The sequence below is a fragment of the Dromiciops gliroides genome, chromosome 4 (genome assembly GCF_019393635.1).
Source record: "Dromiciops gliroides isolate mDroGli1 chromosome 4, mDroGli1.pri, whole genome shotgun sequence".
Classification (NCBI taxonomy): Eukaryota; Metazoa; Chordata; class Mammalia; order Microbiotheria; family Microbiotheriidae; genus Dromiciops; species Dromiciops gliroides.
This window is the reverse complement of record NC_057864.1, coordinates 294,525,798-294,539,269: the sequence shown is the minus strand read 5'-3', so window position 1 is coordinate 294,539,269 and position 13,472 is coordinate 294,525,798. Positions and strand designations below refer to the sequence as shown.

Below are 13,472 nucleotides of genomic sequence, written 5' to 3'. Positions count from 1 at the left end.
CTAAAATTCTAAGATTACAAAAGGCTAAGTAGAGTTTCATCTTGGCTCCAACTGTATCCCATTACAAATAAATGTAAAAAGCATTTTTAAGGAATAGAGGTGTGCTTTGCATACTTTTGAATTCTCCCACACTGTAGTTAAAATCGTCTGTAAGATCCTTACAGGCATGTTCCCTTAGTGCCTAGCCCAGCACCACCCTAGATAGGTGTTTAGTCATTGTCTTTTAAATGAATAGTCATTGTTGTATGATTTTAATGTCCTGATCCAAATTCCTAGAATACTTTTTTGCATCACACAGGGCAACATTAAATAAGACTGAATTAAATAAATCTGAAGCCCCACCCCTCTACGTTCCCTCTTCTCTCTCCCATCACCACCACAATCTCAAAAAAATAAAAATTATCCTATAAGTACAAGTACAGACCGAGTTCTACTGACAGAGCTGCCTGTGAGAACTTGCACTGGTGGATCTCTCTACATCACGGTCTAATTAATATACTTTCATAAACATTATGGAACAGATTCTGACTTAGATAGAATTCACACAGCTGATATGTCACTAAAGAAAAGGGAGAAAAAAACCAGCAGAACTAAATTATACAGCTGAGATTGGATAGTTTTGGGCTAGTATTGAATATAAGTTGTTAGGGTATTAAAATGAATGATAAAGAGTTGAAGTAACAATTATAGGGCAAGGACAAGTTTAAAGTTACTTTTTATATGATTGGGCAAACCTGAATTAACTTTCCCTAAGCTTTAAACTGGGGGGGGGGGGAGGGAGGAGAGAGAAGAAAGACTGCTCAAAACAACCTACATATTTATAAGGTGCCTCATACCCAAATATTCCAACAGGCCAGTGGGAAATGGGAGGGGCACAAGGGGCAGGGCTCTGCACACTTCAGTCTCTCAATAAATGATTGTTGATGAGTAAGTGAATTTGTTTTACTCTGTAGCTTTTTGTTTGTTTGGCTAAGGCCTTAGAACAAATTTTAAGTGAGGCCAGTTTTCCCATGATTATATGATGGAAGGAAGTGTGTCTACAGGGTACCACTCCTAAAAATTTGGAACAAACTCTGGTAAGAAGCAGCACAGAAAATTCACAAGGTAAATTGCAAACCATAGAAAGAGAAAAGGATTAGGCATATGGGTTTACAGGATATCAAAAGCATTTCAATTATTTTACATGCCTACACAAATGATGAACTACTTCCTCCATCCACAAGCTATGAGTTAATAAGCTCCTTCTGGTTTTATTTATTTTCTTTCATTCTGATGTAGTCATAATTGAAAATTAGCTTAGGAGGGTATGAATAGTAAAAATACCAAATCAACTTAAATGGAGTTACAATTTTTAAAGCACTCTCATGTACGTTATCTCATTTAATCCACAAACAACCCCTAGACAAGTAGGGAGGAAAAAGTTTGAGCAACTTTGGCAGAGTTGGGGGAGGGGGGGGGTAGAGAGAGTTGTCATGTTTCTGTAGAAAACCTCAGACTCTAGCTCTTCCCATACACTCTTTCTTATTGTTTGTTTATCCCAGTTTGCAAATTTCCTAGTTTTTCATATTCACAACACTGATCTCTCCATTACTTAAGACTTTCAGCATCATAACTTATTCTCTCCTCCTTCCCATCCACCTTAAAAGAACTAGTGAGACTTTTTTTTTTTTTAGTGAGGCAATTGGGGTTAAGTGACTTGCCTAGGGTCACACAGCTAGTAAGTGTTAAGTGTCTGAGGCCGGATTTGAACTCAGGTACTCCTGACTCCAGGGCCGGTGCTCTATCCACTGCGCCATCTAGCTGCCCCGAGACTTTTTTTATAAAGGTTTAATTCTTACATCTCTTCCCTCTAACTCCTCTAGGACCTTACCCAAACAGTCACTCTTCTCTCATGGATATTCAATTTCTGTCTAGTGACTCTTCCCAATGTTCCTAAACATGTTCAGCTAACCAGTCCTGAAAGGAAAAAAATGTTTTTCCTTTAAACCTATTAACATCCCATCTCATCCAGACTAGAAAACTCAGTCCAGTAGAAAATCTGTCTCAGGAATTTCAAGGCAAAACCACAATGAATAAGGTAAAAGACAGAACAAAATAGTGTTAAGGAAACAGAACCTACACTCACCCAGAAAGGTTATTCACAATGCAAAAATCAACCAACACATTGCAGATGCTCAGTTGAAAAAATGATTTTATATAGCAGTGTCTTTCTGTCTTTATAGCTGCTATATTCCTCTCCATCCCCGCCCCTGACCAATATATGACTTGTACACTGAGTCTTTATTATCTTCATTTATTCACTGTCATTTTTATTCAAATCTGTCACTGTTTATCACAATGACAGTTCCAATCCACTGACCAAAATAATTCATTATCTTGCACTCTCTGGTGTTATCTCTCTCCAAATAGTGAAGACCACTGGCTCATCCCATTTAGTGAAGCCATTTGTGTTTCTATGAGTTTCAGTGTGTTGACGAGGCTATCCAACTATTATTGGTCATCCTTGATCTATAATCCAACCAGCATCTTTTCTCATTAGAGGCAGTTTCTTAACACTTATTACCCCTGATGTTTTTCAAAGTTGTTCATTTGCCATGTGGTCCCAATGAGATGTTTTGTCTGTCATCCTTTCCACGACACCCCGGAATGACAATAAGCTCATCAACTATATTTGCTCCTAATATTTTATCCAAAGCCAAATAATACTATGAACCTGGTTGAGTTTCCTACCAGGATGAAGATGATATTCAGTCAGTAAGCCATCAATTGTACTTCTGTGTCAGACACTATGCTAAACATTAGAGATAAAAGAAAAATCCCTATACTTAAGAAGCTTAAATTCTACTGGGAGATAAAACGTGTATAAGATAAGGAGATATAGATATAGATGTGTGTGTGTGTGTGTGTGTGTGTGCGCGCGCATAAATAAAATTCCCATTGAAGGCAAGGAGATACTTGGAAGAACAAGGAAAGTGAAAATGGCATTTAAGCACAGTTTTGAAAGGACATAAAGGGCAGAGATGAGAAGAATTTATTCTGGGGGCACCTAGATAGAGCAGTGGATAGAGTACTGGCCCTGGAGTCAGGAGTACCTGAGTTCAAATCCGACCTCAGACACTTAACACTTACTAGCTGTGTGACCCTGGGCAAGTCAATTAACCCCAACTGCCTCACTAAAAAAAAAAAAAGAAAAAAGAAACTTGACACTTACTACCTATGTGACCCTGGACAAGTCAGTTAACCCTGACTGCCTCGCCTAATAATAATAATAATAATAATTTATTCTGAAAATGATAAGATCCATAGCTCCTATTAATGTAATTCCATCCTTCTTAAGAAGGACATCATCTAGGTAGGATGAGACTCATTGCTGCTCAGGGACTCAAAGAGGTTTAATTTATATTATCTAACTGATAGACTGTATAAAAGAAGCAGAATGTGTATCCTTTAAAGGGGTGAGGGTAGTGAGGGAAAAGAAAAGGATAAAACTACAAGGGGGAAGAAAAGAGGCCATGATAACAGAGATGACAGGGAAAAATAAGAATACCAGGAGAAGAGGTGAGAGTAAAAGTAAGCTCCAAATGTAGTCATTAAAATGTTCATTCAGGAAACCTGGGCTACAGAAAGCATAGCTCTGAATGGAGCTATGTAGTGGTGGAGGTAGCACTAAAAACTCCTAATAAGTGAATCCTGAAAGCCTCAGCATTTTCAAATAGTCATCATTGGTCATTCCAACTGTTTCCCCAAGTTGTTATTAAATGAGCATAATCTATTCATGTTCAGCAATAGTGTTTCAGTAGTAAGAATAGTGAAGTGCTCAAGAGCTGGAAAGAAATGGTACTGCCTAATGTTTGATACCTTCCTCTTTCCTCTTTCCATGTTACCTTTGCTACTGAGAAGAGGAGGGCCTGCACTTGGATCTGATGCCTACTTACCCAGTCCACTTTTGGTGGGATGAGAAGCAAGGATAAGGGTACTTTTTTTTAATCTTATTTTCATGACTGTGCAAAATTTTCTATGCTGGCATTGGACAAATATTTATACAATAAACAAGAAAGTAATTCTAGCCACCCCCTTACTGTTCACCCTCATATGATTCATTTTTTAGATAAAGCTTAAGGTGAACAATCAATCCTTCAGTTTCTGGTCTCAAATAAATTCAGCAGTACTCTTCTTCCAGTTTAAAAGTAGTTACTCCATTTCATGACTCTTTGGGGGGAAAAACCTCTCAACTCAATTTCAGTTTGCCATATTTCCTAGTTACTAATTCTTGTTTCTCTATTTTCAGTGTTTAAAAGGGACCAGATATCAGGCAGAGTATCTGGGTGGTGGTGGTGGTCGTAGTAGTAGTAGTAGTAGTAGTAGAAGAAGAACTAAATGTTACAGTAGATAGTGCCAGGCCTGAAGTCAGGAAAACTCATCTTCCTCAGTTCAAATCTTGCCTAAGATACTTAGCAGCTGTGTGACCCTGGGCAAGTTACTTAATCCTATTTGCCTCAGTTTCCTCATCTGTAAAATGAGTTGGAGAAGGAAATGGTAAACCACTCCAGCTTTGTCAAGAAAACCCCGGGGCAGCTAGATGGCGCAGTGGTTAAAGTGCTGGCCCTGGATTCAGGAGTACCTGAGTTCAAATCCAGCCTCAGACACTTGACACTTACTAGCTGTGTGACCCTGGGCAAGTCACTTAACCCCATTGCCCCGCAAAAAAAAAAAAAAAGAAAGAAAACCCCAAAGCAAGCCATGAAAAGTTGGACACAACTGAAACAACTGAACAACAACAAAGCAGTAGTGATGGTGGTGGTAGTAGTGGTGACAGTGGCAGTGGGAGTAGTGATATTGATAGTAGTACCTAGCATTTATATAGTTCTTTAAGTTTTGCAAAACAGTACAGATATCTCATTTGACCCTCCACAACAACTCTGTGAGTTGAATACCATTACAAAGAGATGCATTGGCTCATATGTTTTACTTTGTCACAAGGGAAAATTAGGAAATGACTATAATATGCCAATATAAATTTTCTAAAGTATTGATGATGAAAAGATTTTTTTAAAGGATAGACTATAAAGAAGAGATAACCCTATGAAATTTTAGCTGTATTTTTCAGCCTCGCTTTATTTTTTTACTTAGACCTATAATTCATCAATCTAAGAAGTTCTAGGTATAGAAATCCCTCCCATACCAATTCCTCTGTAAATTCCTGGCTTGGGGAGGGTTGAATGGACCACTCAGATAAAGTAAATTGCACAGGGTCACATAGCTAGTATATGTCAGAAGCAGGACTTGAACCCAGGTGCTTATGACTACAAAGCCAATCTTTTAGCCATCGCACAATTTTGGCTCTTTGCCCCTTGTGACATTTGTCTTACCCAAACTTCTCCCTTGCCATTGGGAACTGGTGTTCTGTCTCCCAAGCAGAAGATATCTAGGACTATCTAAGTGAGAAGAGTTCAGAGTTCTACAAATGAGGAGTCAAAAAAAAAGGAGCTCATTCATACCCCTGACTACAGTCTTGTTCTCTTAGTTTCAAAGTTTGAGGTCTAAATAGAACGTTTGGCTTCTCAAATAACTCCCACTTTCAGATTATTTTCTTTTTTTTCATTTACTTTTCAGATAAGGAGTCCACAAAATTAATTTGTAACTACTGCTGAATTCTTTTTCCTCCCCCTAGTCCTGAGTACAAAGCTTTGTACTCATTAAATATGGTTAGAATGAATTCATTGCTCCCCTAATCACAATCACACTATAGGGGAAAAGTCCAATGAGAGCACATAGCTCACCTTTTTCAAAGATTCCTTCTGCTTCCAGGACAGTGATGTTTCGCTGACTCTTGAGCACTTCAGCCTTCACCAAGACTTGTAAAGGGCTATTCTCCAGCAGTTCCACCCCAATGGTCATGTTGATTCCTGGCCTGATGACATTAGGAGCAGTCACCAGAAAACTGGGCCTTGAGAAGGAGGGAAAATAAGATGTTATCTTCATTTTGAAGAATTTTCACAAATTTTACTAGAGAAATATAATTACATTTATACAGGACTTTGAATCTTGCAAAACACTTCATATATGCATAGTGTCCCAAAAGTCTTGGCACAGTTTTAAGCTATTAATATAGTTTAAAATTGCTCTAAGACTTTTGGGAAGCCTGTATTATTTTATTTGAGCCTTAGAATAATCCTATGATAAGGGGGGCAGCTAGGTGGCACAGTGGATAAAGCACTGGCCCTGGATTCAGGAGTACCTGAGTTCAAATCTGGCCTCAGACACTTGATACTTACTAGCTGTGTGACACTGGGCAAGTCACTTAACCCCCATTGCCCCACCAAAAAAAAAAAAAAAAGAATAATCCTATGATGTAGTTAATCCATATATTATTATTCCCATTTTTCAAATGAGGAAACTCTTGTCTCTGGCATGTAAACTAATTTGTCCAAGGTCATCCAGCAATTAAGGGTTTGAACCCAGGTCTTCTTGATTCTAAGTCCAGCATTCAATCCACTATACCAGGCAAATAATGAAGTAAACTCTTTTTATTAATATCAATGTACTATTACTGAAACAACAATGACAAAATGGATTACAATACTTATATATTAGGTCTTATACTGCCACACCAAGGAAAAAGGATAATATTATTTACATTTTACAACCACCAAGACAGCACAGAGAATTTGACTCATGTTTGCAGACCACCTCATTTTATGAGATTTTTCTTGATTTAAAAACAAAAACACCCAAAGATTCTTCCTACTGCTTCGTCCCACCTTAAGACATCTGTCCCATGTTCAAGGAAGTAATAAGCAAAACTCTTAGTTATTTTCTTAATCAAACCTATAACTCCACAAAAACAAGGATTCAGTTTTATCTAAACTTTGACTCTCTCACAGTAATGAACAATGCTCTGAAAAAAATAAAAAGAAAATCTTCATTCACCATTTTAAAAAAATTGTCCAGACCAGTAATTTCACCTAGTATACAAAAAATCCCAGTATGGACACCAATGCGGATCAGAAACTCATATATAACTTAGTTTTGGACAGTTGGATTCCCCAAGCACAGAGAAGTCAAATGACTATCCCAGACTCACACAGGCAGTATGTGTCAGAGGTGAAACTTGAATACAGTAACTTCCAGGCATCAAGGTAGTAAAGTGAAGACGATGCTTGGCCTGGAGTCAGGAAGAGAAGTTCAAATCTGGCTTCCAGCACTTACTAGTTGTGTTACCCTCAGCAAATCAGTTAACCTCATCTCAGTGCCTGGCACTCACTCCCCTAGATTAAGCACTCTTTTCATCAGAGCGAATTGCCCGTCACAGTCAGTGTCCTGGACCAACAGAACTTGTGTGTTGCTGGCAAAGCCAAGGACCCAAAGTCACTTCCATGCCACAGTGAAGCAAGAGAGGAGGGATGAACCCCACAGCAGTTTGATTAGACCTCTAGTTCAGACAGATGGGAAGATAGATATGACTTTAGTTCCTAAATCCAAATAACAAGTTTAATGACTGGTAGTTTTGTCTCTGAGTTATATTGGTTTTTAACGGCCCTTCTGGTGAGTGGCAGTGGATCAAACACAGGGCTTAGGATCAGGAACACTCATCTTGGTGAGTTCTAAACTGGCCTGAGACACTTACTAGCTGTGTGACCCTGGATAAGTCACTTAACCCTGTTTGCTCAGGTCATCTGTAAAATAAGCTGGAAAAGAAAATGGCAAACCACGTCAGGATTTTTGCCCCAAAAAAATCTCCCTTTCCTCCCCCCCACAAAAAAGGGATCATGAGAACAGGACTGAAATGACTGAACAACAACTGTTGAATGGACAGGGAGTGTAAGATAGGGAAGGGAATACGCATTTATATATGCAGTGTCTACTATGTGGCAGACATTGTGCTTTACAAATATGATCTCATTTGCTCCTCATAACCACCCTTCAAGATAGGTGCTGTTGTTAACCCCATCTTACAGGTGAAGAAACTGAATCAGAGGTTAAATGACTCGATCCCAGGTCACAAAGCTAATAAGTGTCTGAGGACAAACTTGAACTCAGGACGTCCTGACTCCAGGCCTGGTACTCTGTCCCCTGCACTCTATTTACAAGGCAACAAGCATCTATTGAGCACTTTCTATGGACCAGTTTAGGAGGCAGCTAGGTGGTTCAGGGGATAGTGTCAGGCCTGGAGTCAGGAAGACCTGAGTTCAAATCTGCCCTCAGACACTTATTAGCTGTGTAACCCCGGGCAAGTCATTTAACCTTGTTTCCTTCAGTTTCGTCAGCTGTAAAATGAGTTAGAGGAAAAAAATGACAAACCATTCCAAAATCTTTGCCAAAAAAAAAAAAAAATCTCATGGAGGGACAGCTAGATAGCACAGTGGATAAAGCACTGGCCCTAGATTCAAGACAACCTGAGTTCAAATCCGACCTCAGACACTTGACTTACTAGCTGTGTGACCCTGGGCAAGTCACTTAACCTTCATTGCCCTGCAAAATAAAAATAAAAAATAAAATAAATGAAGGCATTCTAGTTTAAAAAAAAAAAAAACCTCATGGCTGCTATGGTCCATGGGGTAAGGAAGAGTCAATCATCACTGAGTAACATAGGCCAGGCACAGTACCAAGTGCTGAGGACAGGAATACAAGAAGACAAAGAAAGAGGGAAAGAAAGATTCTGAGCTTACTCTGTAATGGAGAAATATGACACAGAAAAGGAAGCTGAAAATCCCCCTCTGGAGCACAGTGCTGATCTCCAAAAGATGTGAGATAAAGTCAGTCCATACTTAGGAAAATTGATTCATACTTTTTAATACTGGGTCTCTAGTTGAGTAGCTATTTCACTCCAGAATTCGCCAATACCAAAGGTCAGGCTGAGTATATATCATAAAACCCCGCGAAGGGAAAGATATCCTCCAGGACCACAAGTTTAGAAGTTTAGAATAAGGGAATCAGGCAATAAATATAAGAAGTGTTTGGATAAAAACTCAGGCACAGTAGGGGGATTGGAGGAGTCTGGGGAATTCCAAATCAGAGGAGTTGGACGTTGGACTCAAATGCCAACTCTGACACATTACCTGGGTGACCTTGAAAATCACTTAGCCCCAAAAAACAAGCAAACAGGTAGGTAGGTAGGTAGATTAGACAGACAGATAGATGATAGATAGATACATAGATAGATAGATAGATACATAGATAGATAGATACATAGATACATAGATAGATACATAGATAGATAGATAGATAGATAGATAGATAGATAGATAGATAGATAGATAGATAGATGGATGATTGGTAGATAATTGAATGAATGAACAAATGAATGGATAGATAGATAGATGAATAAATAGTTTAATGAATAAATAATGTTTTTTTAAAAATCACTTAGCCCCTCTGAACCTCAGTTTCTTCGTCTCTACGTGAGGGAGTTAGTTGGCCATGATAACTTTAAGGTCCATCTCAGCTCTAAATCTATAAATTTATGATTGAATGAAGAAGCAACTTACTTATGATCCTAAATGACTACCCCCAGAAAATCTCAGGCTTCCAAAATGAAGTGCCTGGAGGGGCGGGGAAGGGGGAGGGGGAGCGGCTGGGGAGTGATTCAAAGTGAAGTAAACAGAGAACTACAATTCGGGCCAATCTCATGGGATACAAGTTTTCCCAGCCGGTTCTTCAGAACTCCTCAAACCTGCCTGTTTTCCCAGCGGAGAAGCGGGCCCCGGCTCGAAGAAGTTCATTTCGCAAGCGTGTCCGCCCAAATCTAAATTACTACTTGCAGCCCACCTCCCTTCGCCTCGCCTCGCCTCGCCTCCCCGCCCACCCCCCCATTCCTAGTGAGGCAACTCCCCTTTTCCCATTCCCCCTCCCCTTCATTCATCCTGTCCCCTCTATCCTCGCCCTTCCCCGCCCCGGCTTCCCCCCATCCCTGGCTTACCCGGCAGCTGCAGAACCAGCCCAGAACACGGTCAGAAGGAAGAGAAGGTGGGGAGCAAGGAGGAGGGAGCCCCTCATTTTCGCAGTAGGGTCCGGCAGCAGCTGCAGCAGCATCCTGCTTTGGAAGAAACTCGCGGATTCCGCAGAGGGGTTGCAGCCTTTCACTTCCCTCCTCCAGCAGCAGTTTGTGGCACTCTTGCTGCTCAGGGTTTGGCCGTGCGAAAGGGCGCGTCGGATTGGGGCAGTGGAAGAACTAAATCGAGCCTCTGGATCGTGGCTCCGCCCCGCTTCTTCCCTCCCCATCGCCCTCTGGCTGAAGATCCCCACGGTCTTCTGCCCTGGCTACTACTGCAGGCAGCACGAACCTGGTGGCGGCTTCCCGGGGCCCAGCTCGTGGTCCTAAAGTGGACCAGCACCGCCCCTGCGACCTCACGGAGCCGATCGTGGGCATCCAGAGCTACCAGAGACTGGGTTGGGTCTAGACTCCACCGTTCTCAGAAACAACTATTTTACCGACTGTCTGGAGTGGATAAACAGGCGTACCCCCTCGTAAAAGAAATGAAGTTCTGAGGAACTTCGTGAAGTGGGAAAAAATCGATCATTGGCCTCCTAGATTATGAGTCAGGATGCCAGAGAAATGGTAAACCACATAGACATGCATACACCCACACCCACAAACACATCTTCACTGCTATCTTTTCTGGATTGTGTTTAAATGTGTTAGGAAGGAGAACAAGACTCCTCATTTTATTTTTTTATTTGCTGCTTTTGAATTTTGGAGCACGTTGTTGGGATTTTCTCAATCAGGAAACTGAAATACTTTCCGGGAGATCGAATTAATCGAGTTATTTCTATTTTTGTTTTTAATTATAAGTAAAGCTCATCCCCAAGAAAGTGTGATGCAGTGAGAAGAGGGCTGAATTTGGGCTCTCCTACTTACTACCTTACGACCTTTAAGATAGGCCTCAGTTTCCTCACCTGTAAAATGAACAGGTTAAGCTACGTGATCTGACTGCCCTTCCAGCTTCAGATCTGTGATCTCAATATAAGTAGTTAGCACCCTGAAACAAAAATCTTAAAAAAATATTTTTAGTCTACTATATCTTTATATAGCCACCCTCACTTGCTGCAAGATCACTAAAATTGTAAAGCTTGAAATGTTTTACATATGCCCAATGTAATTTTAAAATCTATTTCAATATGAAATTATTTTACAATGGCAGAATGTATGCCTTTTGATGCCAAGTTAAGATCCGATGGGCACACTACCTGTGGAAGCATCCCCCTTCTTTATCCTTCTCATGCTAATATCCCTGTGCTCTATTCTCTGCCTTTTTGGCACTCCTCAGATGACTCAAGTTTCACCATGACTACACCATAAAAGCAGTGGACCTGCCAGGAACTGGCAGTTCTAACAACTTAAAATGTTTTAATTGATACAGGGAGAGGGATTGTAATGAGTGATCTTTTCGTGTGAGAGGGGAGGGGGGGGGGAACCATGTACAAAGGAAAAGAGGTCATCAGATGGGCACTTCTTGACAAAACTGGGTGCCTTAGCAAGAAAAAAAAATAGCACCTTGAAAACCTGTGGTTTACCCAGTCCAAGAACTTGCTTCCTCCCTTTCCTGGTTCCACCCTCTTTTCAGCCTGCTAAATGGCCTACAGATGGTCACTTGTGTCTTTCCTGAGTTTGAGCAACTGCTACTCTCCTGGCAGGATTGAATTTTTGGGAAAGGTGATTAAATGACTGCTCCATTTCAGTTTCTGGGAAAAGAAAAAGAGCCCATGCTCTTGCCACAGCTATTACTGTTACTCAGTCTGTGCTTTTCTTCTTGGGATGGGCTAAATATGAGAATCAGGGAATGGGCTGAGCCCAAGGACTGGTCCACAGCACTGAAGGATGATAGGAAACTAGACTAACGACAGCTTGAATGGAACAGATTTAGGTATTAAAAGTATGAATGTTGGGGCAGCTAGGTGGCACAGTGGATAGAGCACCAGCCCTGGAGTCAGGAGTGCCTGAGTTCAAATCTGGCCTCAGATACTTAACACTTACTAGCTGTGTAACCCTGGGCAAATCACTTAACCCCAATTGCCTCACTAAAAATAAATTAATTAAAAGTATGAATGTTAATATATAATAGTTTATTTCAGAGAGAGAGGCATTTTCATCTTCCATGAGGCAGGAGAAGGTGGAAAAAGAGATTTAAGGCAAAACAGATCAATTGAGTCTGGATGTCTTCGGAGGGAAAACCACTTCTTCCCCGGAAGTTCTATCACCAGGTATGTCTCCCTATTCACAGAAAAGGTCATTTTGGCACACAAGGCATTGTGGACTCTATTAAGAAACCCTGATCTTGGGGCAGCTAGGTGGTCCAGTGGATAGAGCACCTGCCCTGGATTCAGGAGAAGCTGAGTTCAAATGCGGCCTCAGACACTTGTTGCTTACCAGCTGTGTGACCCTGGGCAAGTCACTTAACCCTCATTGCTCCACCAAAAAAAAAAAAAAAAGAAAGAAACCCTGATCTTGTTCTCTATATAGATGGTTCTTCATTTATAAGAGAGGGGACCCGTTTCACTGGAGCTGCTGTAGTTTCTGATTATGACACTGTCTGGGCAGCTTCTCTGCCTTCCCATTTTAGTGCGCAGGCTGCTGAACTTGTAGCTCTTACACAAGCCTGTAATATAGCCAAAGGGAAGAGTGCCACCATTTTTACTGACTCGAAATATGGCTTTGGTATATGCCACTTGACTGGCATGCTTTGGTTACAATGAGGCTTTTTAACATCCTCAGGCAAAGTTATTGCTAATGGGGACCTTATTAAGGACTTCCTAGAGGAGTAAGAAATGGGGAAGCTATGACTCTTTCTATAACTAGAGGGAAGATAAGTAATGTATTGTGGTGTCTAATTCAGCCATGTTTTTACCAAATTAAGAACCTATGCCAAGACATAAGTTCAAATCCTGCTTCACTCACTAGTTGTGTGACCCTGGACAATTCAATTTGTCTGTGCCTCAGTTTATTAAGGGTTGGGCTCAATGATCTCTAAAGTTATGATCTTATTGTTCTATTTACTGGTGCAGCATGGAATCTGGAAATCAAGAGGAATGCATTCTAATTCTACACATTCCATTAATTTCCTGTCTGACCTTGCCCAAGTGACTTCCTCATTCTGGGTCTCAATCTGTTCATCTGAAAAATGACAGCCTAACTAAGTGATCTCTCAGGGTCCTTCTATTCCTAAATTTTTTTAAGCAAATTACTGGGGCAGCTAGGTGGCACAGTGGATAAAGCATCAGCCCTAGATTCAGGAGGAACTGAGTTCAGATCCAGCCTCAGACACTTGACACTTACTAGCAGTGTAACCCTGGGCAAGTCATTTAACACTCACTGCCCCCCCCAAAAAAAAAATAAAGAAAAGAAAAAGAAAAAAGAAAATTACTAATTTTTTTCTGCAGTATATCTCTGATAATTTAGCATTTTACTATCCAGAAAAATTTTGTCATATCCACAAACTTGCTCCAGGACCCCCAAATAAAATATTGGGCACCCA

At 40.7% G+C, this 13,472-nt stretch overlaps 1 protein-coding gene across 1 annotated transcript in view; it reads right to left on the bottom strand.

The window, feature by feature from the left end:
• The window catches only part of CD109 (CD109 molecule), a 178,860-nt gene extending 168,706 nt beyond the window's left edge, over positions 1-10,154 (bottom strand). Inside the window, exons 1-2 of the mRNA XM_043962437.1 lie at positions 9,920-10,154; positions 5,781-5,947 (exon numbers count right to left, since the gene is read on the bottom strand). Coding sequence (XP_043818372.1) covers positions 5,781-5,947; positions 9,920-10,032 — 280 coding nt within the window. The 5' untranslated portion in view covers positions 10,033-10,154. The remainder of the gene's footprint in view (positions 1-5,780; positions 5,948-9,919) is intronic.
• Positions 10,155-13,472: the final 3,318 nt, after the last annotated feature.